Below are 27,832 nucleotides of genomic sequence, written 5' to 3' on the forward strand. Positions count from 1 at the left end.
TTTTCGTTTGCAGGAAAAGCAGTTCCAAGGTTCAATTTCAGAAATTGTTATTCGGTTTATTAAAGCAACAGTCTATAAAGCAACATCTGTTTCTTCTTTAAACATTTAAATTCAGACTAAAAAATCTTATTTTCTAAGTCTTGTAGTCATTTTTAAGGGGCTTTTGAATAATATTTGATATTATTTACAAAATGCTAATTAAATTTCTTGGAACATATTTTAAACTTTTTTTAGTAAATATACTCAGTTTCTCTCTTAATTCAATTGTTTAACAAAATACTCTTATAAATCTAATACATTTATAGATGTAATGAACCTAAATTTTTACTATTGTGAAATTACAAGTCTAAATGAATTATTCAATTACATATTGTTGGCAACAAAAAGTATGATTTACATAGAAATTTCCAAAAGTCTATTAAACAACCGTTGCCACTAGCAAGTGAACTTTAGGAAGGTCGCAGGTTGAATATGCAAAAATCCACTGTATTTTCATATACTGGGAGCAAAGAATTGGAAAATGAATGAAAACAGATCCATTTACAATAGCATAAAAGAACACACCGCACTTACAAATATATTTTTCAAGATCACTGCACTGGAAGCCACAAAGCATTGTTCAGAGACCTAAACCATCAGGAGATGTACCGTGTTCATGAACCGAACACTCAATAGTGTTAAGATGACACATGAAGTCATGAGAGTGACCTGTTTTCTGACAGACCCTGTTTTGTCACACACTGCTAGTGCAGAATAGCAAATGGACTCAGAGTCCTTGACACCGTTCTTAACACCGTGATATTTATAGCATGTCTGTCAGATATTTTCCTTCTTAATTCAGAGTTTCTCCAGATTTTAACCCTTTGAGTGCCAATGTCGCTGTGAGTGACGCTGACAAATTTCCCCAAAAGTGCCAGCGTTGCTCCCAGCAACTCTTTTCAATGGCTATAGCTGTAAATAACAATGGGATAATTTGCATTTTATGTTTTGTTCTCTTTTTTTGTACCTCAGGCTATATATTGATATAACTTTTTGTCATGTTGATCCAAATTTCGAATTACACATGGCACTCAAATTGTTAAGATTCTCTCTTTATCTTTAACCTTTGGCGTTTTAATTATGATGTAACTTGGTGTGGTCCTCTTTGGATCCAACCTGTTTTGGACTCTGTGCTTCCTGGACTCATGTGTCTATTTCCTTTGCCAAATTAGGGAAGTTTTCTTTTTTTCTTTTTTTAAAAATGTTTTCAATGTCTTGCTCTTCCTCTTCTCCTTCTGGCACCCCGGTGATCCGGACGTTGGCACATTTAAAGTTGTCCCAGAGGTCCCTAAGCCTCTCCTTATTTTTTGCATTCTTGTTTCTTCTTTCTGTTCTGGTTGAACGCTTCTTTATTCCTTTGTTCCAAAATGTTGATTTGATTCCTGGCTTCCTTCCCTTCACTGTTGGTTCCCTGTATATTTTTCTTTATTTCACTTTGCATAACCTTCATTTCTTCCTTTATTTTTTTGCTGTACTCCATGGTTCTCTGAGAATCCTTATCACCAGTGTTTTGAGCTCTGCCTCTGCTAGGTTAGCTATCTCCATTTTACTTAGTTCTTTTTCTGGGCTTTTGTTCTTCCCTTTAGGCCATATTTCTTTGCCTCCTCAATTTGGTGGCCTCCCTGTGTTTGTTTATGTGCGTTAGGCAGAGCCGCTCTGACTCCCTGTCTCAGTAGTGCGGCCTGTGTAGCAAAGGCACCTGTAGATTGTGTGAGGCGGAGCCTTAGGTAATTGCTGGAGCAGGGCCCCCACTTCACTGCTTCGTGGCTCTGTTTGTGGGGGGGGGGCTCAGAGAGGGGACAGTGCCACTGCCTGGCTTCTGGCGAGTTGTCCGTCACTCACCCCGTTTCAAGTCACTCCACCCATTTCCTGTATGTCTGGTGCCCTTCCAGCTGCTGCCCTGGGGTTTGCGTGTGTTCTGAGACAATATGGGCCCTTTAAGTGGCGAAAATCCAGCAGTTTCTTCCACCACCCCAACCCCACTGGTTTTTACAGCCAGAGGTAATGGGGGTCTGTCTTCTGGCTCTGGAACCTTGGGCTGTGTGGCCAGGCCTAGGGCTGGGATCGCTCGCTCCCGGGGTATCTCCCGATCTTTGTCCACCACACGTGAGTGTGGGCCCGTCCCTTCCCCCACCGCTGCTGCTGGCGCTGCTGTTGAAGCCACACGCCTCTCCACCCGTCTCCACAGCTCCGCCCTGCCTGCTGGTCTGCGTGAATGTGGCTTTCAATCCTTGGTGTCGGACTGCCGTGCAGCTCAGTTTTCCTGACAGTTCTCATTGTTATTTGTGTCTGAGATCTGGTTGTAGTTCTTTCTGCGGTTGCGCGAGGAGGGGAAGCATGTCTGTTTATGCCTCCATCATGGCCAGAAATCCAAGTGTCATATTTTTTAATGTCTTTTGAAAGGTACCCTATTGTTAAATCCATTATTATGAACCTTTTGCTAAAACAAAGTCTCTGCAGCACAGCTAATCAGCCACTATGTTACAATGTCATTATAAAACCTAGGATTTTTGAACATTTTCTTTTTTAAACAACGCATTGAGGAGGCAAGAAAAAGCAGAAGGAATCGTTTAGTTTAGTTACACTTTTGAATTTGCCAGTGGTGCCAGAGTTTGCTTTGGAAACATAATTCTGGCTTTAAATTACAAGCTGCAGCCGTTCCTTTCATAACTGCACACTTTTGAAAATATTTTTGAAAACATTGTGATTTTTGCCCTGGCTGGTGTGGCTCAGTTGGTTGGTGTGCTGTCGTGTGAACCAAAAGGTCACGGGTTCGATTCCCAGTCAGGGCACATGCCTCGGTTGTGGGTTTGGTCCCTGGTCGGGGCATGTATGAGAGGCAGCCAGTTGATGTTCCTCTCTTACAGGGGTGTTTCTCTCCCTGTCTCTCTCCCTCCCTTCCGCTCTCTCTAAAATCAAGAGCATGTCCTTGGGTGAGGATTAAAAAACAAACAAAAAAAGAAAACATTACAGGTTTCAAGGGGAGAGGAATGTGCATAGATTAAAAAAACAGTGCTTCCCAACTCTGCTTTATTTGTTTTTAGTCATACTACTTATTTTGTTTTTCAAAAAGGAATTAAAGGAATAGTTGAGATTTTTTAAATGTAACAGACACATGTTTGGACTAAAAGGACTGAGCAGCACTGCTTGGGAAAGGCCTCTGGTTCGGTGCTGCTCCCATCGGTTGCCCTGGAAAGTCGGAACAGGTTCTAGATTGTACCCGGGAAGCCGGGGGGCCTGCCCCCTGCCGCCCGCCGCCCTGTAGGAGCGGAACGCAGAGGTTCGTGGGGAAGGAAAAAGGTTTTATAACAGGGCACCCAATTTGAAGGGGCTAGGAGCACCCCTGCTCCGAGCCAGCCTCTTCTGCAAAACACAGAAAGCCCCTTATTCCCTGAAAGCCAGAAACCCAAACCCGTGCGCGGAAGTTCCTGTCCTTGCTCCCCGGCTCCAGAGCGGCCCGCGAACAGGTCTCCGGCGCGCGGGCTCTCAGGCGGTCTCCCCCTGGGCCGCACACTTGGGGGTTCCAGAGTCACCACATCGCCCTGCCCGGCTCCCTCTCACCCCCTGGGCCGGGGCGCACTGCCAGTTCCTGCAGCCGGTCCTTTGTGGGGGACCCCCCCGCGCGCACCAGGCTGCTGCTGCCGCCCCCGAGGCCGGCGCATGCCCCCAGCCCACACCCCCGAGTGCTGCTGGGGCCCAGGGGCAGGGGCGCGGCCCGACTCGCGCAGGACAGCCATGTCTCGGTGGCCGCGCCCAGCGAGCCGCGTCCCAGCACGGGGCGCCACGATCCCTGGGTGGACCCCCCCTGCAGGTCCTGCGAGCGCTGCGGTGCCCCGCCGCAGCCGGGGCGCGCCTCTGCGCGTGTTCCGTTTTACATTTGCCCCCAGTGCCACGTGCTGTGGGGGTGTCTAGGGTCTGCCAGGTCTAACCAGCGTCCACCACGTGCGTCGTTCTGCCTGGCATCTTTGTGACCTTGTCAGCCAACACGGCGGCCCTGCTCGGTTTACAGTTGCCTGGGGCAGCAGCCCCCTCCGCCCCCCCTTCCGCTTCCTCCTGGGGAAACAGGCTTTTTTGCCAGTTGCTCCTATAACCCACGGTCTTGGGGTTTCTTTCTGCCCCCCTCCCTTCTCAGGGAGGGTACCCTCTGCCGCTGGATGAGGGGTCCTCCTCGATTGGCCAGACCCACCCTGTTACAAGATTGTGAAGAAATGCTTGGGATATAGGAAGAGTTCTTGAAGATTTATTTTACACTTTAAAAAACTGGAATGTAGGAAGTCTCACCTCGAGGGACTTGTGCACAAACCGTTTGCTGAGCGTCATGAGACAAGGACGTGGCTTCTGTGTCCGTCTGTCAGCGCCGGTGGGGAGCACAGGCGGTGCCCGGGAACGGCCGGGAACAGCACTGCTTCTGCTGCGGCTGTTCTCCGGAGCGTCCGCGCGGCAGTGGCCGAGTGCTGTCCTAGCTGACTCGGTTACTGCTCAGCTTGTTATTTAATGGCGAGAAAGGGATTTTAATGTTGTCGTCAGTGTCCTCTGGACCTTTTCATTGTTAAAACATCGGGCTTCAAAGTAGGCATTTTCAGTGCAGTGTAATGAAGTGGAAACGAAAACCAGGAGCATTATGTCATTTGGGGAGATTGAGTCAGCAGGTCATAGGCAGACTCCGTCATAAGCTAATGCGGACTAACGAAAGCTCAGCAGACCCTTGGGAAGTGCGTGGGACATCCCACTGGGCTGGTGGAAGAGGTGAAGAGAAATATTTTTTCCTCTAGGCAAGAGAGCAGTACACCAGAAGAAACATAGCGAAGCTTATTCAGTTCAGTACTTTCTGTTTGTCACCTTGGAAAGGGAGTTTGCTCTCCGGAAGTAGAATCCAAAGATGATAGAAGTAAGACCCTCAGGTGATTGTGTACATTGAGTGGGGCACCATGAACCGCCAGGACTTTGGAGCAGCAGCAAAGCGGTTTGTGGCTCACGGCTATCTGAGAAGTCTCTGTAAATTCAGCTCCAGCCGTTGACATTGGCTGGGATTCACTGTCGGGTTTGGGCCCAAATTCTTCTCTTCATACAAATTAGTGGTTGAGCTTTGCCAGTTACTGAGAGATCTGGAGCATGGGTCTTCTCCACACAACCTCTTTGTTTCTGGAATTCTTGACCTGTCTAGAGAAGCAGACAGAAACTAGTCCAGGATGTGAGGCATGAGACAGAGCCTTTCATTCCAAATAAGCCTAAGGTGTTATGGTGGGTTGTTTACATTACTATCATTTCCTTACTTTTCATTGTGGTTAATTAACTGGAGTTTATGAGGATTTTAGGTACCAACCCTGTTCTAAGGATGGCTCGACACAGCACAATTTAAAGCTATTTATGACCTAATTAATTTCAACATTTGTCCCACATTCAGAAACGAAGGAAAATAATCCAAGAATTATTTGAATTGAGAATTCAGACACTGAATAATAAACATATGGAACTAATTAGCAAGAAAGTTGATAAAGGCTGTGTAGTTGCTCTGAAGATAATGTCTTCTGTGCTTGTCTCCAAAGAGTCTGAAATCAAGGTCAGCACTGTGAACCACAGACATTTACTGATGCCTGCCCAGCACTGCGCCTCACACGTCTTTGTCCAGGCAATGTGATGTCTGGCTCTGTGAGTACAAAGGAGCACAAGATTTGGTTCCCGTCCTCAACCAGGTCACTGTCAGGTTGGGAAGGCTGTACGCATGTGAAATAGGAAAAAACCAGAATTTCATTCTTATAAAATTTTTTTTTTTTGCATTAAAAAGCACCATTTTTGATGGATGTGTTTAATTAGCTTGATTGTGGTAATCATTCCACAATGTATATGTGTATCAAAATAATCATATTGTACACCTTAAGTATATACACTTTTATTTGTCAGTTATTATCTTAATAAAGCTGGGGGTAGACAACCTAGTGAATGGGAGAAAATATTTGCAAATCATAGATCTCATATGGGGTTAATACCCAAAACATAAAGAACTCCTACAACTCAATAACAAAAAAACAAACAATCCAATTTAAAAAGGGTGGAAGATCGGAATGTTTTTCCAGTGAAGACATACAGGTGGCTAACAGGTACCTGAAAAGAAGCTCAGCATCATTAATCATCAGGGTGTATACCAAAACCACAGTGAGCTACACACACCACCCCACACGGAATGGCTGTTATCACAGACAGGCAGGAACAAGTGTTGGTGGGGGTGTGGAGGAAAGGAAGCTGTTGGTGGGAAACCTTGGTGTGGCCACGAGGGAAAGCAGGAAAGAGGTTCCTCAAAAAATTAAGAATAGAACTGCTCTTGGGAAGGAACGTCTCCCGACCAGGACGCAGGTCAGGAATTGCTGGTCAGCAGGGAAGGGCTGCTAGGAAAGTCACCGGACCGCCACTTCCACCTGACTCACCTTTTCCTTGAATTCCAAACCCCTTCCCTACCCTTTTCTTCTCCTCATAAAAAAAGTCAGCCATAGGTGAGATGGTAAGACGGTTTTTAGGGTACGTAACCCCTCGGCTTCTCCGATCACCAGCATCTGAATGAAGTGCCTGTAAAGATTCGGTCCTGTGTCCGCTTCCTGGTTCCGGTAGTGACAGGCAGCAGGAACGCGACTTTTCCAGTTTCAGCCCCGTATTGCTTTTATTCTTTGGCTGCTGTGGGTAATACTGCTGTAGACACTGGCGTGCAAGCATCTGTGTAAGACCCTGATTTCACTTGGTGCGTGTGTGTGATCCTAGGAGTGGAATTGGTGGACCATACGGCAGCTCTAGTTTTAATTTCCTGGGGCACCACTGCACTGATTTCCATAAATGGCTGCACCGTTTTCTCTTACCACCAGCCGTGCGCAAGGGTTCCAATCCTTCACATTCCTGCCAGCAGTTTTTTGTTTTCTTTTTTGACCGTTGCTGTCTTAATGGGCGTGAAGTGGTATCAGTTTGCATTTCCCTAGTGACTAGTGACGTTAAACATCCTTTCGTGTGCTCATGGGCCATTTGTATATCTTCTTTGCAGAATATAGTTTCTTCAGGTCTTTTGCCTATTTTTAATCAACTTATTTGGTGTATTTTTTTTTTTTTTTCGTTGTTGAGTTTTGGGAGTTCTTTTCTATAGTGTGAACATTAACTCCTGTCAGATACGTGATTTGCAATACAGTTGATTTTGTATGCTGATCTTGTATGTTGGTCTTTGACTTGGCTGAACTCACATATTGTTCTAGGAGGATTTGTTTTGTGGGGTCCCTGAGACTTTCTTCGTAGACTATCACGTCGTAGGGCGGCAGGACCAGTTTTATTCTTTTCCAAGATGTGTATACCTTTTAGTTCCTTTTCTGCCATATTGCATTGACCAGCACTTTCAGCATGTGAATAAAAATGGTGAGAGCTGACATCTTTGCCTGTTTCTAGCATGAGGGGGAAGCATTTATTATTTGTCAAGTTTGCGGTGGTTTTCCTCCATTCCTAGTTTTCTGAACGTTTTCATCGTATGTGGTTTTTGAATCTGTCACTTGTGTTTTATGCCTCAATTGATGTGATCGTGTGAACTTTCTTCTCTAAACCGTTACCATCTGAGCCCTGGCTGCTGTTGCTCAGCTGGTTGGACCGTTGTTCCGTACACCCAAAGGTTGCAGGTTTGTTGCTGGTCAGGGCACATGCCTACGTGGTGGGGCACGTATGGGAGGCAACCAATCAATGTTTCTCACATCAGTGTTTCTCTCTCTCTCAAATAAGTAAATAAATAAACTGTTAATATCTGGATTACATTGATTGGTTTTCAAATACTGAATGAGTCTTATATCTCTGTAATAAATGCAACACCTGAACTCTGTTTGCTAATAATTTGTAAAGGATTGTTGCACCCCTGTTTATAAGGGATACTGGTTTGTGGTTTTCTTTTTTAGTACTGTCTTTGTCGGTTTGTGTTCCCTCCTTTTTTATTTTCTGAAAGACATTGTGTAAAATTGGTGTCAATTCTTCTTTAAATGTTCGGTAGAAGTCTCCAGTGAAGCCTTGCGGCCTAGAGATTTATTTTTTTGGACATTAATTGCAAGTTCAGTTTCTTCACTAATTATAGGGCAATTTACATCATCTATTTCATATTGGGTGAGTTGAGGCAGTTTGTGTTATTCAAGGTTATTGTCACAAAATTTTCTTTCTCAATAGGCTGCTCTTTTCCTGGTTTTTTGATTAGAAAGAAAAGGCTATTCATGGCACTTTTTTTCGGTCTGTGTGTGTGGGCTTTTCAGGGTTGCGAGCCTTTCCAGATCTGGAATACAGAATACACGGGGCAAAAGAAAACCCAGGAACTCGCCACCGTGTCCTTCCTCGGGTCTGGAGTGCCTGCTGGGCTGCCTTCTGGTCTCCCCTTCGGGCATCTCATGTTTGTTATATATGATGTCCAGGGCTTTCAGGGCAGGGGTGGGGCAGTAGGGAAACTGGGTCTTTCTCCTCTTCCTGGAAGTGGAAGCCCTCCTGTCCTGTCTTAAATTTAAACACAAACAAACAAACAAACCCCGAAGAACTGTTCCTTACTAGCGGGGAGTGTGTAAACTGTCACTCCTGTGTAGCTGTGTATTTCTGACTGTCCTGTGAAGACGGTAAAGACGTCATAGGTAGTTAGTGCGCAGTAAATGAGGAATTGAGAAACTCTGAAGTTAGTTTGCTGCCTGGTAAAAATCAAACGTGATAGAATCTGATTCAAGTTTTATGAAAGGCTGTTTTGGTGTCACTCGGAGATTACTTACTGTGTAAGCTGTGTTGGCGAGATCACAGCAACCAGTTGGAGGTTTAAAAATCCAGAAAAGAAAGCCAAGTTTTAAAAGAGTAAAATAGTGACGGTGACAAAGCACAGTTGTAGTGGATAAGACCACTGGGACAGCCCCTGACTCCTGAGGCTTGGATGCTCTTAAACTGATTTTTAAGGGACCATCACTCTCCCTTTTCTTTTTCTCGCTCACCTGCGGTTCCCGCACTGGGTTTTTCGTCTCCAGAGATTCACTTTATCAAAATACAAGTCAAACGCAATGGGAAGCCGCTAAGTTCTAAAGCAGAAACGGTGCTTGGGGACGTTACTGCGCTGAAATACGGCGTGAGGTTATTGCGTACGTTCTTACTGGCTCTGCTGTCAAGGCCCCCCTGAGTGTCGCTCTGTCCTGAAGCTTTCACGGGAGCTGAAGTGACAAACAGCCGTATGCGTGTGGCAGTGCCGGAGTTCTCCTGCTGCATCTTTGGGTGCGTCGTCCTCGTTGGTTTCAGTCACTCTGTCCCGAAGCACCGTTTTTACAGCCAGATGGCAAGAGATGGTTGCCGTGCCCTTACGTGCACGCGCCGGCAGCTTACGGTCTCCTGTGTGTGTGTGACGCATGACGAGGGGCATTTCTGTATCCTTATCCCTTATCTGTGGGCCCCGCTCCCAGACACACGCTCGTCGTCCCGCTGTGTGTCCTGAGCACCCGAATTGCTCACAGCCTCCCGGGCGGGTCTCGTGTGCAGCCAAGGCCGAGGGGCCCTGCACTGCCACTCGGCTGGGTTTTGTGTGTTTTCTTTGAGAGCCTGGCTGAGCTGTCTTCACCTGCCTTCCGGACCGTTTGTACGCACGTTTAGCCAGGCCTTCGGAGGCGGCCTCACCCTGTGACACCCTGTGCCCAGCGCTGCCTCGGGGGCTCTGCACGGTGACTGGTCCCAGTCAGCTCACCGAGTGACGCTCCCTCCTCTCTGCGTCCGAGCCGGGACTGAGCCCTGGAGAATCCCGTGGGCGGGGGCCTGCCGGGGAGCGCTCCCCTCCGCCTCTGCCCGCCGCTGGCCCGCAGCAGCAAACGGCAGAGGCAGCGCGGCGTGGCGCTTCCTTTCCACGAAGGGCTCCTGGCCGAGGGGGGCCCTGGCTTGTGCTGTACGCAGGGGCGCTGCCCATGCTGCCGGCACCAGTGATCACAGCTGCCCGGCAGTGACCCCTGTGCTGGGTGTGCCGACACTGTGATGCTCGGGGCCGCTTCTTTTTATTTAAAGATCTTTTTTATGGGAACAGGATTGATTGTGGGCCTGTTATTAAAAACCTGACGTGGAAAGTGAAAATCCCACACGCGTCCCAGCGCACGTAAGCACAGTCACACCCCTGACGCTGTGGGGGCTCGGGAGGAAGGCTTTGGGGTTTATTTCTGTGCGTACATATTTTTATTTGATATAATTTGATTTGATAACATTATATAATTTTAATTATATATCATTTATTTAAACATAATTTTTACATATAAGTTAAATTATTCTAAGTAAAAATTCTGTGGATTGTTGTTTACATTAAAGATATCCTGAAAATCTTTAGCATTTTATAATAGACTCCTCATTCTTTTTCAAAATAAACTATATTTTAGTATAATTGCAGATTTACAGAAAAATTGCAAAGATAATATAGAGCATTTTTATATACTCCACACCCAATTTCCCCTATTGTTTTCTCTTTTCCCATTTTTTTTCTTATCAATAGACTATTTTTACCAGTCTCAGACGTACAGAAGAACTGAGCGGCAAGTGCAGAGAATTTCCATATGCCCCCAACCCCCGTTTTCCCTGTTACTAACATCCTGCATTAGTGAGATACATCTGTTCAATTGATAAGTCAGTATTGATATATTATTATTGGCTAAAGTCCAGTTTACATTAAGGTTCACTCTTCGTATTGCACATTCTGTGGGTTTTGACAAATGTATATTGACAAGTACCAGAATAATTTTACTGCCTTAAAAATCCGCTGTGGTCCCCGTTTATCCCTCCCTTTTCTCCATGTGCCCCGGCAACCAGTGATCTTCCTGCCTCCAGTTTTGCTTTTTTCCGAATGTCATGTACAGTCCTGTGCCTCTTAATGATGGGATGCATTCTGAGAAACGCATCCTTAGGCAATTTTGTCACGTACAGACGTCGGAGCGCACTTACAGAAGCCTAGACGGCTTAGCCTGCTGCGCACCGGGCTACATGGTCCGCCCCACTGCTCCTGGGCGACAAGCCGGTACAGCGGGTTCCTGCGGGAACGGCGGGAGGTTAAATCAAGCACAGGATAAAATGGTGCGATGAGCAGACGCCGTGGACACGAGATGTGTGGGGACGCGGCCAGCGTGGCGTGGGTACGTAGATGTTTTACAGCCGGCGTTCTCAGTAAGCAGGAAGGGCGCACACACTCTGAAGTAACGGTGAAGGTGTAGTGTGGGTAATACACAAACCCAGTAACAGCGGTGTACTCCCACGGTCAGGCGTTGCGTGCCGTGCATAATGGCCCGCGCCGGACTTCCCTAGCCTGGCCGAGCGGCGGGTCTGTTCCCACCAGCGCCGCCACAAACACGTGGGGAGTGCCCGGTGCTGCGGCATCAGGATGGCAGCAAGGTCACTGGGTGACAGGAGTTCCTCAGTCCTGTTATTGTATGGGACGGGTGTCACATATGTGGTTTGTTGTTGGCCAAAACATACGGCAGCGCGTGACTAGTTGGAGTCATACCGGGCGTGGCCTTTTCAGACGGGCTTCTTTCACCAAGTGATGTGCTTAAAGTTTAAGGTCCCTGCCTGTCGTTTCATGGCTTGATAATTCATTTATTTTCATCGCTGAACAGTAGCGCGCTGTCCGGATGCCCTTGGGTTTGTTGATCCATTCACCTGCTGAAGGACATCTCGGTTGCGTGCACAGGTTGGCAGCTACGAATAAAGCTGCCGCGGACGTTTGTTTTCGGCAGGTTTTGCGTGGACGCGCCTTCAGCGCTCGGGGCCAGCACGGAGGGGCGCAGCCGCCGGGTCATGTGGTCGCGCTTCCGGGCGCCCGTGCTGGTTCAGTGCCCGCGTGCTGCGCTGCGTGTTCTCGGCGGTGACGGCCCCCGCGGAGGGACACTTCAGTTTTGTTTTCGCTGTTACAAAGGACGCCACAGCAGACTTTTACATCCATCCTTTTGCAGGCGCACGGTGTCTATAGGACGGATTCCCAAAGGCAGGGCGACTCTGACCGGGATAACGCGCGCTGGCCCCCGGAAAGGCCGGCGGGGACCTGCAGCGTGCGCCCTCAGCGGCGCGTAGTACTGTCCGGTCTCCCGGGGCTCCGGGGGCGCTTTCGGCTGGACCTGAGGGTTGGTAGGTCAGACTGAAAGGTCGTCCTTCCTAGGCCAGACTAAAAACCCACAGACGTGGGTGACGGCTCCTGCAGAGAAAGTGTGGAGCGAGGAGAGAGGGCGGCCTGGAGCAGCGCTGCGTGTAGCTCCGCCGTTTACTGCCGGCTAACGATCTGCCTGCGCGGGGCGGCGGCGGAGTGGGCTTCGGGGGCGGGAGTGGTCCTGTGCTGCGGGTGACGGGGACTGAAATGTGTCTTTGTGTTAGAGAAGGAGGCCCTTTGCCCTTAGTGAGTACAGTGGAGGCGGCTGAGCCAAGATGCACATTGAAATCCATTGTGGGGTGAGTGGGAGGCGACGGCCGGCCATTAAGTAAGCTCTTTAAAGAAGGAGAGAAAACGCAGGGAGGGGCAGCGGAGGGTGGGTCGGCGGTGGCAGAGGGGTGTGTCGCTGTGCCAGGCGGCCGAGGCTCAGACTTCCGTGGGAGTCCGTGCACGGGAACTGCGGAGGAGGAGAGCTGAGCGCAGGAGGTAACGGAAATACGGAGTGGTGTGCAAACTGGGGAGAGGCCGGGGTCCGGGCAGAGGACAGGGTTCTGGGCTGAGAGAGACCTTTGTCAAAGAAAAGTGGATTTGTGTTTGCCCCCGAGGTGAACACTGTCATTTCTAATTTGATTTTGTACCCTAGGAAATTCTCAGAGGCCTTACTGCTTAAAGGGACTTGTAGATTTCTCTAGTTCGATTCCCTTCTAAGGGATCAGAGTCATTCCAATGCCAAGTTCACTCTTTGGAAATTAATATTGTGGCAAGCTTTTGTCGTTAATGGAATTCTCAGGGAGGTTACCAATGAGATTACATTTTACCATCGGGTTAGTAGCTTTTGTGAGCTGTCACATATGGGGGAATTTAAAGCTGCTGACTAAATGACCCTGGTTTGTCAAATCAACTGACATCATAGATCCTAAGATGAACTGATTCAGTGTGTTCGATAATAAATAAAATCATCAGCTACCCATGTATACTGACTTATATTAAATACAGTATTATTTTTTCCGAGGCCTAGTGTTATTTTGACAGCTACATTTCTGCATACTGTGAAACTGGTAAGACTCGCCAGCATATCGGAGGAAACAAAACAAAGTGCCTCAGCAGATAAGAAATGTGTCAGAACAGCAGCTAGAGGAGCACGAGACCTTCGCCCATTGTCCTTTATAAGATTATAAAGGGTCTTAAATCTGAGAGGGGGAAATTGTTACAGAGTGGGGGTCCCCACCCCCCCCAAAAAACAAATAAAGGGATATTTCTGGGGATGCGGGAAGGAAATATGTCAGAATAAAATTTAACAGTGAACAAAAGTGTAAAAGTAATGCTTCTGCTCCCAAAACACACAAACATGAGGGAATATGATGGAGTCTAAAGAATATAGTTTATCATTTGTTAATTCTTTATTTTGAAATAGTTTCAGATTTACAGAAAAATCATAAGAATACTACAAAGACCTTGTTCATACCCTCTACCTGTGTGATCATGGGTGGTCACATTTGCTTTACCATTTTCTCCCTCTTTCGCAGATACATGGCACCACTGTCCTTAAATATTTCATTGTGTGTTGCCTGAAAACAAGGGCACTTCCCTACAGAACCAGGGCACAGCCATCAAAGCCAGGACAGTAGCACTGATGTTTCACTGCCACCTAATCCACAGACCCCAGTCGGGTGTCTCAGGTTTTCCCAGGGATGTTCTCTCTCTCTCGTCTCTCTCTCTGTCTCTGTCTCTCTCACACAGACACACACACACATACTACTTTCCCTTCTTTTCTGTTCAGAGTTCAAGTCAGGATCATGTTGTGTTTATTGTCATATGTCTTTAGTCTCTTTATCTGGAATAATATCTTATTATATCCTTATCTTTCATGACCTTAACATTTTACTTTTTATTGAATTTGCTGGGGTGACACTGGTTGACAAAATTATACAGGTTTCAGGCGCACAGTTCTACAGCACATCCTCTGTACATTGTATTGGGTACCACCCCCAGTCAGGTTTCCTTCCAGTACCATTCCCCCCGGTACTCTCCCCCACCTCCCCCCATGCCCCTCCCCTGGCAACCACCGCACTGTGGTCTGTGCCCAGGGGCTCGCTCTCGCTCTCGCTCTGTCTCTCTGTCTCTCTGTCTCTCTCTCTCTCTTTTTGCTCAGTCCCTCCTCCTCCACCCTCAGCTGTCAGCCTGCCTCTGTTTTGCTTGTTACTTCAGTTTGTTCATTAGATTCTGCATCCGAGTGAAACGATACAGCCCTCGTCCTTCTCCGACTGGCTTATGTCACATAGCGTAATGCTCTCCACGTCCACCCATGCTGTCCCTCAGGGGAGCATTTCCTGTCTTACGGCCGAGCAGTATCCCACTGTGGAAACGTACCCCAGCTTTTTTATCTGCTCATCTGTAACGGGCACTTGGGCTGCTTCTGTGCCTTGGTTATTGTAAATAGTGCTGCAGTGAAATGATGCTGCTTCTTCTGTTCTTTCGAATTCGTGTTTTGGGTTTCTTTGGATAAATTCCCAGAAGTGGAATCACTGGGTCATAAGGCAGTTCCATTTTTAATGTTTTGATTTTTTTTTTTGAAGTAACTCCACACTGCTTTCCACAGTGGCTGCACCAATCTGCATTCCCACCAACAGGTCACAAGGGTGTTTCCTTTTTTTCCACATTCGCCAACACTTATTATTTATTGATTAGATGATAGCCATTCTGACAGGTGTGAGGCGATATCTCATTGTGGTCTTTTGTTTGTTTGTTTGTTTGTTTGTTTATTTATTTTTACAGAGAGGGGAAAGGAGAAAGAGAGGGAGAGAAACATCACTGTGTGGTTGCCTCTCACTCACGCCCCCAACTGGGGACCTGACGTGCAACCAAGTCATGTGCCCTGACTGGGAATCGAACCAGTGACACTTGGCTTGCAGGCCGATGCTTCATTGTGGTTTTAATTTGTATTTTTCTGATGATTAGTGACATTGAGCAGCTTTTTATATGTCTGTTGGCCATCTGTATGTCCTCTTTGGAGAAGTGTCTTTTCAGGTCCTTTGCCCATTTTTTAAATTGGATTGTTTAGTTTTTTGGTGTTGAGTTTTATCAGTTCTTTATAAATTTTGGATATTAACCCCTTAGTAGTTGTATCAGCGAATATGTTCTCCCGTTCAGTGGGTAGTCTTTTCATTTTGTTGATTTCCTTGGCTGTGCAAAAACTTTTTAGTTTGATGCAGTCCCATTTGTTTATTTTTTCTTTTCTTTCCCTTGCCCGAGGAGATGAGAAAAAATATTGTTACGAGAGATGTACTAGATTTTACTGCTTAACTTTTCTTTTAGGATTTTTACAATTACAACTCTTAACATTTAAGAGTTTAATCTCTTTTGAGGTTATTCTTGTATATGGTGTAAGAAGGTGGCCTGTTTTCATTTTTCTTTTTATGCATCTGTCCAGTATTCCCAACACCATTTATTGAATAGACTGTCTTTACCCCATTGTATGCTTTTGCTTCCTTTATCAAATATTAATTGACTATAAAGGCATGGGTTTATTTCTGGGCTCTCAATTTGGTTCCACTGATCTGTATGTCTTTTCTATGCCAGTACCAGGCTGTTTTGATTACTATGGCCTTCTAGTATATTTTGATACCAGGTAGCATGATTTCTCCAACTTTGTTCTTTTCTCAAGATCGTTATTGCTATTCAGAGTCGTTTGTGGTTCTATATAAAATTTTGAAATATTTGTTCTAGTTCTATGAAATACACCATTCGTGCCTTGATAGGAATTTCATTGAATCTGTAGATTGCTTCAGGAAGTATGGACATCTTAATGATGTTAAGTCTTCCTGTCCATGAACACAGTATGTGCTTCCACTTATTTGTGTCTTCTTCCGTTTCTTTCTTCAGTGTCTTTCAATTTTCTGAGTACAGCTCTATTGATTCCTTGTTTAAACTTATTCCTAGGTATTTTATTCTTTTTGAAGCAATTGTGAATGGGATTGTTGTCTTAGTTTCCCTTTCTGGTAGTTCTTACTGGTGTATAAAAATACAACTGGTTTCTGGGTATTTATTTTGTAACCTGAATTCATTTATCAGTTCTAGTAGTTTTTATGGCCTCTTTAGGTTCTCATATCATCTGCACAGAGTGGCAGTTTTACTTCTTCCTTTCCATTTTGGATGCCTCTATTTCTTCTTGTCTGATTGCTGTGGCTAGGACTTCTAGTACCGTGTTGAATAAAAGAGGTGAAAGCAAACAATAAGATTATATAGATTTCAGGTGTACATTCCTGTGATACATGATCTTTATATTGTATTGTGTGCCTACCACCCAAAGGTAAATCTTCTCTCACCATATATTTGACCCACTTTACCCTTTACCCTTTACCCTTCACCCCTTACCTCTCTGGTAACCATCATATTGTGCCTATGAGGAATTCTGTGGTTCTTGACTTTTTCTGTCTGACATGTTTCACTTAGCATGATTTTCTCAAGGTCCATCCATGGTGTCACAAGTGGCAGTATTTCATCTTATGGCTGCGTAGGATTCCATTGTATATATGGACCACATCTTTATCCAGTCATCTATCAAAGGACACTTGGGTTGCTGCCATGTCCTGGCCACTGTGAATAATGCTGCAGTGAACACAGGGGCACATAGATCTTTGCAACAAATGTTCCTTTACAATTTGCCTCAGGTTCTGTAGTTTGGGAAGAATGTCCTAGGCGTGCTGCGTGATCCGAGGAGGCGCACACACTCCATCCATCTCACTGCGGGGGCATGAGTTTGTAACCCTTGGTCAAGTAATAGTACCAGCGATGAGGTTAACAAGTATTTCGTAATTGTTAATAAGTAATCAGTAAGTATTTTGTCGGGATGTACTTGAGACAATGTAAATACTCTTATCAAATGCATACTCGTTTTTATATCTATTGATGATGCTGCTTGAATCATTTATTGCTGAGGTGGATTTCCTGGTTCCATCGTTCCCTCTCCTCTCCGTGCTGGCGTTGTGCTGGGAGGGCGAGCAGCCCCTCCCCGCTGCGCGTTTGTGCCTGCGGACTCACGGGCGGAGCTTCAGTCATGGCGCTGCAACCCGTCCCTCGTGGTCTGCTCTGAGCGCTCCGATTGTCTCAGATTTGGCCGGCGGGGACCTTGCAAGGCAACGCCTGTGTTCTTTCGACATGTCCCCTCATTCTTTGAGCGTTTACGTACCTTTCGTCTTGTACCTCCCCTGACCCAGCTGTGCAGTTCAGCTCTTCTCCCGGGAGTCAGGTTGCTCTGCGCAGAGTAATACTTGGACACCAAGGCCTGGGCAGTAACTTCGCGCATTGCTCCTGGGGTGGCACTGCTTCCAAGCCCTCCAGCAGACAGATCTAGGAAATCCATGCGTACACACACACACACACACACACACACACACACTCATTATTCACCCACTGACTCACTCAGACCTACTTTTATGCCTGTATCTCTGTGCAGTGTTTTCACCGGTACCTCCAAGTCTCATCCAAAAGCAGAATGTGTTCTTGTCTTCTCCTTTTTAATACTTGTTACCTCCCTTCTGTGATGGAGCAGCCTGACTCACATTTTTCTTCGTGCGTTTATTTGTGTGATCAGTTCCCCGTATGTAACTAACCCCCTGACCACACAGGCCACAGGGACCTGAACCTCAACTGTCCCTCTGGGCTCAGTCCCAGCCCCAGCCCACAGCGGCTGTGCGAACCGGAGGCCCCGTTGTCTGTGAGAGATTGCGGTGGCATGTTTTGCGTGTTGAATTTACATTTCTTTTCACTATATTGTTGTCAGTTTTAAACGTAACCTTAACGGTGAAATAAGAATTAAGTGTATTTAAGAGTCAAAACACCTAGAGTAGAAATTTGAGAGGATACAACCCTGTTCGTCCTCAGGAGGGATTTTGTTAGCATTTTACGCGGGCGAACAGCATGAAGAAGCCCCGCCGGCAGTGTGCTGGGGCAGGACGAGAGTCGCCTGATGGCTGCCAGCATGCACTGGGGGCCTGGCGCCGTCCCGCTTCCCTCTGGTGACCCTTGTCAGGACGTTGACACCAGAGGACCATACCACCGACACTAATCTGAAGCTCCTTCTGGTTAGAATGACCTCGGTGATTTATGTTTGATATTTCATAATATGGTCTCTGGGAGCCAAGAAGTTTCTCTTTTTTGTCAACATCGCATCACTGGTTTAACAAAATTAAGTATTTTTTTCATTTAAAGATGATATTTTCGCCAAAGACATTCAAATTGAAAAGAAAGCAAGCTATTTTTATTTGAAGATGACATGACTTTGTATACAGTATACAAAAATTAATTCAAAATAGATTGGGGCTAAATATAAGGACTAAAATCATAAAGACTCTTAAAAAAAAAAAAGGAAATCTTTACGACGTTGGATTAGGCCAGCAGTTTTCAACCTTTTTAATCTCATGGCACACATAAATGAATTACTAAAATTCTGCAGCCCACCAAAAATATTACATATTTTGCCAGTCTGACAAAAAAACCAAAAAAACAGTAGATATATTCTTGATTCATTCACACCAGACGGCTGTTGTTGCGTTGGCTATTACCATTTTTAATTTGACGGTCTAAGGAAAAGACGTCGGTGCCCCTGACTAACTAGTCAAGAATGGCATGTTTGAAAAGTCCTCGCGTGGCCCTGGCTGGACAGTTCAGTCGGCTAGCGTGTTGTGCCGGTTGTGGATTGAACCCAGCCGGGGCACACGTGGGAATCAACCAGCGAATGTATAAGTAGGTGGAGCAGCAGATCTCTCTCTCTCTCTCCCCTGCCCTCTCACTCCCTAAAAATCAACAAATTAAAAAAATTCTGTGGCACACCACTGTGCCTGCCACGGCGCACCGGTTGAAAATCTCTGGGTTAGGCGATGGTTTCTTAGACATGGCAACAAAAGAAACAAATAAATTATACTTCGTCAAAGTTAAAAACTTTTATGCTTCCAAAATGGGAGAATGTATTTACAGACAGTGTATCTGTTAAGGATCTAGTATGCAGAATATATAAAGAATTCTTAGCACTCAGTAAAAAGCCAGCCTAGTTTAAAGATGGGCAAATGATTTGAATAGACAGCTCTTCACAAAAGATACATGAATGGTCAATAAGCACATGAATAGAAACTCACACCGTTGGCTCTCAGGGGAATGCAGATCAAAGCCACAAGATACCCCTTTACTCTAGGGTGGCCATAGTAAAAAAGACAGATAATAACTAGTGTTGGGGACCTGATGCTGCTGGAAGGCATGTGAAATGGCGTACCACACTGGAAAACAGACTTGCAGTTCTTCAGTAGGTTCAAGATAGAATTATCATAGAACCCAGCAACTTCATTTCTAGGGATATTATCCAGGAGAAATGAAAACACACAAAAACTGGTGCATGAATATTTGGAACATGATTCACGATTGTTTAAAAGTATAAGTAACCCAAGTGTCTGTCAGCTCCTGAATAGACAAAAAGTGATAGAGTCATAAAGTGGTGTATGACTTGGCAGTTAAGAGGATCGAAGCCTTGGTACGCACCGCAACGCGGATAAACCTTGAAAACATGCGCTGGTGAGAAACCAGCCACATATTGTAAGATTCCGTAGAAGCAGAAAGTAGGCTGCTGTTGCTCAGGGCTCAGGAAGTTGGGGGAGATGTGGAGTGACAGAATGGAGGTTTGGGGCTTCTTTCTGGGGTGCTCAAAACACTCTGAAATTGATATGATGTATGACCAGCCGGGAGTACGCTAGCAAAATTCAATGATTTGGGTATTTTAATTGGCTGCGTTGTATGGTATAAGAATTACAGCTCCAACAGCTGCTATCAAATGATGTTTTACAAATAGTCCAAGTTTAGATTTGTTTTTTCAGTTTTCATTTTTATCAAAAAACACTCTGTGTGAGATGACCGACAACGGTATTCTTTATAGAATGGGAAAACGTGCCATTCTCGCTGGCGGGCGCCCAGAGCAGGCGGGCCTGAGGGATTGGCCCACTAGCTCCATTATTTCTGTCGTAACTGCTGTGCGTGCCCTTTTGCGTGCGCGGCCTTTTGCAGCCCCGGACTAAAGCCTCCTTGCTCCCCGCCATCTCCGTTCCCTCCCTCACAGGCGCTAACACCGTCTGTAAAATATTCTAAGTCATATTTGCCATGGGACCCTCCACAAGTGAGTTTGGGTCCTGAGTTAGTTCTAATCATGCATTTGTTTTAGAATTTTACACTCTTGTGTTTTATCACACTTCTCCCAAGTATATTCAGCTTCGTTAACATCACTGCGCCTGCCCTTCCTGCCGTATCTTTGCGAGAGGCTGTACCGCCCATACCTTGTTTCCATGGTTACATGATAACACTGTAGCAACGCTAATGAAGTTAACAAAATAGACTGCTTCATCATTTTCTGGAAAGCCTAGAAGTTATCAAGTATCCATAAGAATAATGAAGGAGTTAAGTCCCCATAAGAAGAGGTAAAACTTTTAATCTCTAGGTTCCCTTCCTTTGAAAGCAGGTACGGTATACAGTTCCTCTCCTGGGAATAAAAATGATCGGGGTAAATGAAGCCGTTGTTGCTCACCGGAGTTTTCTTGAAGATTAAAACATCATAGAGTTGACAGCCTGTTTATATCAAATGCTTATCTCAGAAAAGTTTTTGCAGGATTGCCTTTAGTTCTTTTATTTTATGAAATTAATGGTGATACATTAGGAAAATGGAAGATAGAAGAAGTTCTTGTTGGAACACATTTCCAGGACATCTTGATAGGCTGGCAGTTTCCCTTCGATGAGATGGCAAAGGGTCTTTAATCTTAAAGCGGCTTGCTTTTCTATTATCTTAATGGTCCCTCAAGAAGGGGCCTGTTGTGCTGTGTGGGCTTCGCTACGTAGATTTTTGTCTGTGAGCACTGGGGACATGTATCGGGCAGACAATACAAGATGATTACAAAAGGGTTTCTAAGGGTTTAGGGCGCATTATTTTTTAACTTTAGTAAATAAATCATAACTGATTCATTTTCAGTTATTTTAAGAATCTGGTAGAATTTTTTTGTTCGTTTAGCTTTAAGTTGGTTTTAAAACTAATTAGGCATAATGTTCCAAGAATCGGAATCTGCCTTTATTGTGAATGATTATAAAACTTCAAACTGTTAAGCCCAGAAAACAGAAACGTATGATCTTGTCTATAATGCGAAGCGGGTTCCGACATTAATACAGGACACCTACTGCAGGGGCGATTGATTTGATTTTCTGGACTTAATATAAGGCATGGCGAAAGCGGGATTGGAGACTGTATGTACTGTTTAAATGCGTCTTACAGAGTCGTGAAGCCCGGTAGCTTGGGTAGCAGATTCGTGGAGCAAGGAGAGGGGTAGGAGCGAAGATCGTGGAGGTCGGAGGGCTGACGCCACCTTCGGTTATTTCTGTGTTAACTTGAGTTTTGCAACAAGTATTCTTTTGTGACTTAAAAAGATGTTAAAAAATAATATGCTTATTATTGAGTGTTCAGTAAGTCCATAGATGACTAATTCCTAGAAAATTTGTTCTTAGTTCAAGTTATTAAAATATTTTAAGGCTTTCCTTTAAGTCTCTTATTATGTGTCTTGTGGAACTCTGTTCTCTTTCTCCTGAAGTACTGGCAGCTGTAGGTTGGTCTCCCGGCAGAATTCTAAATTTACACTCCACATTTGAGTGGCAATTTAATATTTTTTAGGCAGGAAAAGATACGCTTCCGTGCTGCATTTTAATCTCTGTAATGGTTAGGTGCCCTTTCCTCGTCAGTGTGTGGCAGATGGGAAAATTTGAGGTTGTGGGGCAATTAAGAAGACTTAATTTGCATTTCAGTAAATTAATAAGAAGTTTTGGTTGAGTTTCGGCATAATCTGGTGAGTTGATGTTAGAATACCACATTATTTATAATAACCTGACAAACTTCCAAAGTATTCGAACACTAAGACCAAATGTATTTGCATCTCCAAATGACTAGGATGCCTAAATATTGAAGAGAGTAAGGAGAGGATTTTAAAATTTATTATTACCATATTTTTTTGTAATTATGTCGTCGTCGTCGGCAGCCGTCCGTCTCGAGAGACGATGGTGTAGCTTCTTAAGAGTCTATCTGCACCGCCGAGAATGGCTGTGCAGTCCGACTCGGGAGTGACACGGTATCTGTCTCCTCCTGTGTTGAATCGACATCTTGCGATGACGCTGGAGTGTCCTCTCCAGTGAAGCTGAAGCTACAGAGCCTGGGCAGGGTGATATGGAAGGTCTGCTGTTGCCCAAGCAGCAGACCCCCCTCTCTTCGCAGCTGAAGGGTCCAAGGGAAAGACGGAGTCAATACAGCTTGGCTTCAGGTGCGCCGCAGGAGTTGCCGGTGTTGACTACAACGTCAAACCGCCTTAGGGACTCCGGCTCCGGATTTTCTGTCGGGATTTACTCCCTTAGCCTTTCCCCTGAAGAGGTATGCCGCAAGGCAGCGGAGGTGTAATTATGTATGATGTTAGAAAGTGAGTAGCTGGTTGATACCTAAGAATATTATGTATTTGATTACTTTGACCCAGATACAAAGGCCTCAGAAGTATTTGGACTAAAGAGAGCTATTAAACTTGATTAATTTCTGTGTTATAAGCCTCTCTAAAATTCTTTAAATTTATTTAGAAATTTTATGAGACATATATTAGGTTGGCCAAAAAGTTCATTTGGTTTTTTTTTTTTCCATAAAATGGCTCTAGTAGTGCTTAGTTATCTTTAACTTCATTCAGAACAATTTTGTTAGATTTTATTGTGACATATCATATCAGCGTGCATTTAGAAAATATTATGCTTTATTATTTCGAGAAAGGTCATAAGGTTTGTGCAGTGTATGGAGAAGGAGCTGTGACTGATCGACTGTGTCAGAGTGGTTTGCGAAGCTTTCTTGTTGGACGGTGCTGACCGTCAGTCTGGCCCGTTGGAGTTGATAGCGACCAAACCGAGACATTGAGACAGTCAGCGTCCTACCACGTGGGACACAGCCGGCATACTCAAGATATCCAAATCAATAAAGTTATTGGTGAAGATGAAAACTCTGTCTTTTATGGAAAAAACTGAACAGACTTTTTGGCCCACCCAATATATGTGTGTTAAATAATGCATATCAATTGCAACTTTTGAATTTGGTGTTTCAAACTTGTGCACTGTAGTGTTGCCCAGAACTTTGACTTGCATATAATTTTAAGGCCTCTTCTATAATCTTAAATAAAAATGAAGTACTGTTGACCCTTGAACAACATGCATTCACTTATATGTGGATTTTTTTCAGTAAATATATTGGAGAATTTTTTGTAGATTTGCAGCAATTTGAAGAAACTCAGGTGAACCACATAGCCTAGAAATAGGGAAAAATTAAGAAAAAGTTATGTCATGAGTGCGTAAGATATATTTGGAGACTAGTCTGTTTTATCATTTACTACCATAAAATATACACAAATCTGTTACTTTAAAAATTTAACGTAAAATGTGTTAAGCATATGCACATAAACACATATCGTACGGGGCACCGTTTGCTGTTAATGAAAATGTGAACAAATGTAAAGATGCCTTATTAAATCACAACTGCATAAAATTCCCTGTGGTGCATACTTGTCTGCTGTAACAACCTCGGGGCCACCTCCAGTTGCTGGTGCGGGGGGCTCAGCGGTGGTGAGCTCCCCCTGACAGAGCCTGTGACACAGCTCAGGGCCCTTGGGCGGTTGTCTCTAGCAAGCTGCGTGTCACAGGAAAGAGTGAGGTCTCGTGGTTCCTGAGTATCTGTTCAGTGCAAGACCCTGAACCTTGGATAACACCACGAAACCCACCCCAAGTGCCACCAGTGACGTGGACGTGCTCGCAAGAAGCAGAGAAAAGTCATGACATTGCAAGAAGAAGTTGAAGTACTTGGTATGGACCACACACAGATTGAGGTCTGCGGCTGAGGCAGCCCGCCATTCCGAGATAAATAAGTCTAACTTAAGGAGCATTGTAAAAAGAGAAAGAAATTCGTGAGGCCATCACTGCGGCGACACCAGCAGGTGCGGAGACGTTGCACAGACTCAGAAATACTGTCGTGTCTTGTATTGAAAATGCAGCCCGAATGCGGGTGCAGGGTTGCCGTAGGAAAGGCACACCTATTGGGGACTGCAGTGAAGTGTGAGATGTGACGCCTTAAAGCAAAAGGAAGGTGAGGGGCCTAAAGCGGGCTGATTTAATGCTGGCAAAGAATGGCTGGGTAAGTTTAGAAAGAGATTTGGCTTTAAAAAATGTCAAGAGAGCGGGAGAAGCAACTTCTGCCCACCAAGAGGCAGCAGATGAGTACAGGTTTTTAATGCAGGCGGAAGTGCCCTGTTCTGGGAAAAATGCCACAAAGGACGTTTGCTGGTGAGGAAGAGGAGCGGGTGCCAGGCTTTAAGGCAGGTGCAGCCGCGTTCGTGAGCAAGGCTCTCCGTACCTGGGAAGCTGCTAACCCCCGAGTCTTGAAGGGAAGCGATCAGCACCACCTGCTCGTCTTTGGGGTGCGCAACAGGAAGACCGCGGCAGTGAGAACCCTTTTTCCGAACTGGTTCCACCCATTTGTCCCTGAAGTCAGGAAGGCCTGGCTGACCTGGACGGTGGCTTCCGGGGCGGGGAGGAAAGCGGGCCCCGGGGCCCGTGCCAGTCGGAGATGCGGGAACCTTGGCGACTTCAAGAGCAGCTGGAGCTGCTGCCAGAGAGCGGAGAGCCAGGGAGGGGAGAGGAGAGGTTTTGGGGAGACACCCCGTGGCGCCTGTCTCCCCCAGGTCTGCCTCTGGCAGCGCAGAGCAGAGGCAGGGACTGGAGCTGAGGGCCGACGGACAGCTGTGAGGAACCCTCCTCCTGCCACTTTATTCTTTGTCGCCTTGATCTCTGAATACGTGCTGGATAAAGTGGAAATTTAACACTACCGTGGCCTTCCAATCTGCGGACGTGAGGCCCCTCTGGCTGCGTCCTTGGTGGTCCGTGCCTCTCCGTCCGTCCACGCGTCCCCAGGCGGGATTCTCAGTGGAGAATGTGGCCTCCTCTGACGTGTGTGTGACTTTTTGGGTTGGGGCGCACCATGAGCTTGCCCCTCCCCCGCCCCCCACGACAGATACCTAAACCGGCGCAGAGTGTGGTCGGTTTGGGATCCGCCAGTTCCCTTTCTCGCGCGGTGGCCGGGGTCAGGTGGCCTATGCGACGGGTCCGTGACGTGGGATCTCTCTTCAGGTGTCAACTCCGGTCTCCCCTGAAACTGATCTTGTGTGGTTTGTCATGATTAATGAAGGACCGTTGAATGGAGAACACAATATTAGTTGAAGAGCAAACACTTCTGTTGCTTCCGTTACAGAATAATGAGTGTAATCCACCCCAGTGTTAAAGCACAGAGTGTGAGGTGGGCGTCCAGTAGAGTGTTTGCTTACAGTAAATATAGTGGGAAGTTGGTTCTTGACTTTGCGAAGCAAGGTTATAGCTGAAAGACCTGAGAAATATAAAGCAACCCTGTCCATTTACAGAAGAGGAAACCAGCACTTCCTCTTTACATCTCTAGAAGATCCAAATGTAGCAAAGAAATAAAATGTGTCAGTCAACCTTAGAAACGTTTTTATTATTATAAAAGCCCTATGCTCACAGAAGATCCCCAAAAGTGAGGGACGGAGTGCGTGTCCCACCATGCGGCAGTCTCTTGTAAGTACCCGCTCCGGGGCAGACTTGTTCATTCTGTCAGCAGATGTCCTTGGGCCGCTCCTGGGGCTCACTCATTGTGCCCGACCCCGGGGAAACGTTAGTGGTAAAACGGTCGCAATTCCTTATTTCGTTTTTATTTTCATAGCACTTTCTAGTGGAAAGGGCGGTAACTGTCTGTGTCAGGTGGCGGTAGGTGTGGTGACCGGGGGGATAAAGGAGGACGGGGCACCGGGGACACTGCTTTATAAAGGGCCCGGGGAGGCCGCTGGGGACCCGGCAGCCAAGGAGGCAGGAAGAACAGAAAGAGCAGTGGCTTGTGCTGTCTCTCCGGTTTGTTTTCCGCTGAAGGATTGTTTGACTCTTCGGTGGCTGCCTGACATTTTTTATATCGATGTGCTTCTAAGGCATTTACGCAGCTCCCCGCTGGTGGGCACGGGGCCGTTGCCGGCCTCTCAGTGTCACAGAGGGTGTGGCTGTGAGCGTCCTGAGGCTTGTGCGGTCACTCCGGGGCAGTGCTCCTCGGTCTGCGTGAGCACTTACGAGAACACGGACGCCCAGGTTGTTCAGGCCAGTTTTTACTCGGGATGTCTGGGCATGGGAGCCAGGTTTTCATGTTTGTACGTAGTCAGGGAAGCCCCGCTGTGGTGACTCCTGCCAGGGGCCTGCTGGTCAGTGACAGAAGCCATGGCACGTTTAGTGGGTGTCGGGTGTGGAGCAGTTGCCAGCAGTGGACACCTAAAATAAGTTGGCTTCAACAAGTGAGTGTATTTCCGTTTCATGTGAAGGTCTAGATGTGGGCGGTCCACACATACCCTGGTTCCTTCTTGATTTTGTCTGTTGAATGGGGGCGGTGGGGGCAGGGAGCGCCTCCTGACCCCAAGCTCCAGGATCGAGGCTCCATCTCCTGCCAGGACCTCCACGCGCCGCGCCGCACAGTGGAGGAAGCACCAAGGAACTTCCACTTGGGCTGTCTTGCCAGAACGGGGTCCCAGGGCCACACCCGGCTACTGGGACGCAGGCTCTCCTCGGGGTGACCCCTGTGCTCACCTCAGAACCAGCCGTTCTTTTACGTGGAAAGAGAAAGGAGAAACGTTCGTGGCGGCCCCTCGCAGCCTCTGCCGCGCCCTCCGTGGAAGCTGGAGGGCTCTGCCCTCCGGCCCCAGAGCCGGGTGCCAGTCGCCCACGCCCGGCCCGCCCGGTCAGCCCCAGCCGCCGAGGCGGCGGGCAGCAGCGCAGCTCAGCGCCGGGAACCTCAGGCCGCCAGCCGGCCCGTGGGGACGCAGGGGAGTTCCGGGCTGGCTCGGGACAGAGGCCGGGGTCGTGCACTTGGTGCTGATGAGGGAGTAGCACGGGGTTTCCCCCGTGCACGCATCCGTGCCCCCCCCGCCCCCCCCCCCCCCCCCCCCGATGCTGATGTATCACCTCTCAGTGCCCTCGGTCGTCCTCTGTTAGCGCTGCCCCCCCGTCCTTGGGACGCGCTGCCCCCCGGGGCGCGTCTTAGCACTCCACGGTTCTCTCCCTGACCCGTCTTTTCAGAGTCGGAAATGAAAGCCCTTCTCCCGCGACTTTCTGTCACCAGTGTTTCTGTGTCGTTGCAGTGGACGAGGGCCGCAGCAGGGAGCCCGACCGCCTGCAGGTGCTCTACAAGAAGGCCGTCCTGCCGTACGGCGCGTACAAGGCGCAGCGGCGCGCGCCCGGCGAGGAGGCCGCGGTGCTGCAGTACGCGCGCCTGGTGGGGCAGGCGTGCTCCGAGCGCATGCTGCTGTTCCGGAGCTGAGCCGGCTTGTCCAAGCTGTTCCGTGGCAACGTCTTTGGGGGAATCTCCTGGTTAATATCAAGATTTTAAAGATATGTGACCTAGCCGCATACTTGGGGGTCCCCATTTTGGAAGTGTGTTTTATGAACAAGGTCTGGTAAGTTTCGCTTATCGTTACTAGTTTGGAAAGTAAAACCAATGTGTGAGTCTTAAATAATTTAAATCGTGGGTGT

The 27,832-nt window shown here is 46.8% G+C and overlaps 1 protein-coding gene across 8 annotated transcripts in view; it reads left to right on the forward strand.

Annotated features, from left to right (window-relative positions):
* ATE1 (arginyltransferase 1) overlaps positions 1-27,621 on the forward strand; it is a 121,727-nt gene extending 94,106 nt beyond the window's left edge. For all 8 annotated transcript variants that reach the window (XM_090278744.1, XM_090278747.1, XM_090278746.1 and 5 more), the window contains one exon: positions 27,442-27,621. In XM_090278744.1, the coding sequence (XP_090134870.1) occupies positions 27,442-27,620 (179 nt within the window). In that variant the 3' untranslated portion in view covers position 27,621. The remainder of the gene's footprint in view (positions 1-27,441) is intronic.
* Positions 27,622-27,832: the final 211 nt, after the last annotated feature.

The sequence above is a fragment of the Furipterus horrens genome, unplaced genomic scaffold (genome assembly GCF_987537825.1).
Source record: "Furipterus horrens unplaced genomic scaffold, mFurHor1.1.pri manual_scaffold_5, whole genome shotgun sequence".
In the NCBI taxonomy this organism is placed as follows: domain Eukaryota; kingdom Metazoa; phylum Chordata; class Mammalia; order Chiroptera; family Furipteridae; genus Furipterus; species Furipterus horrens.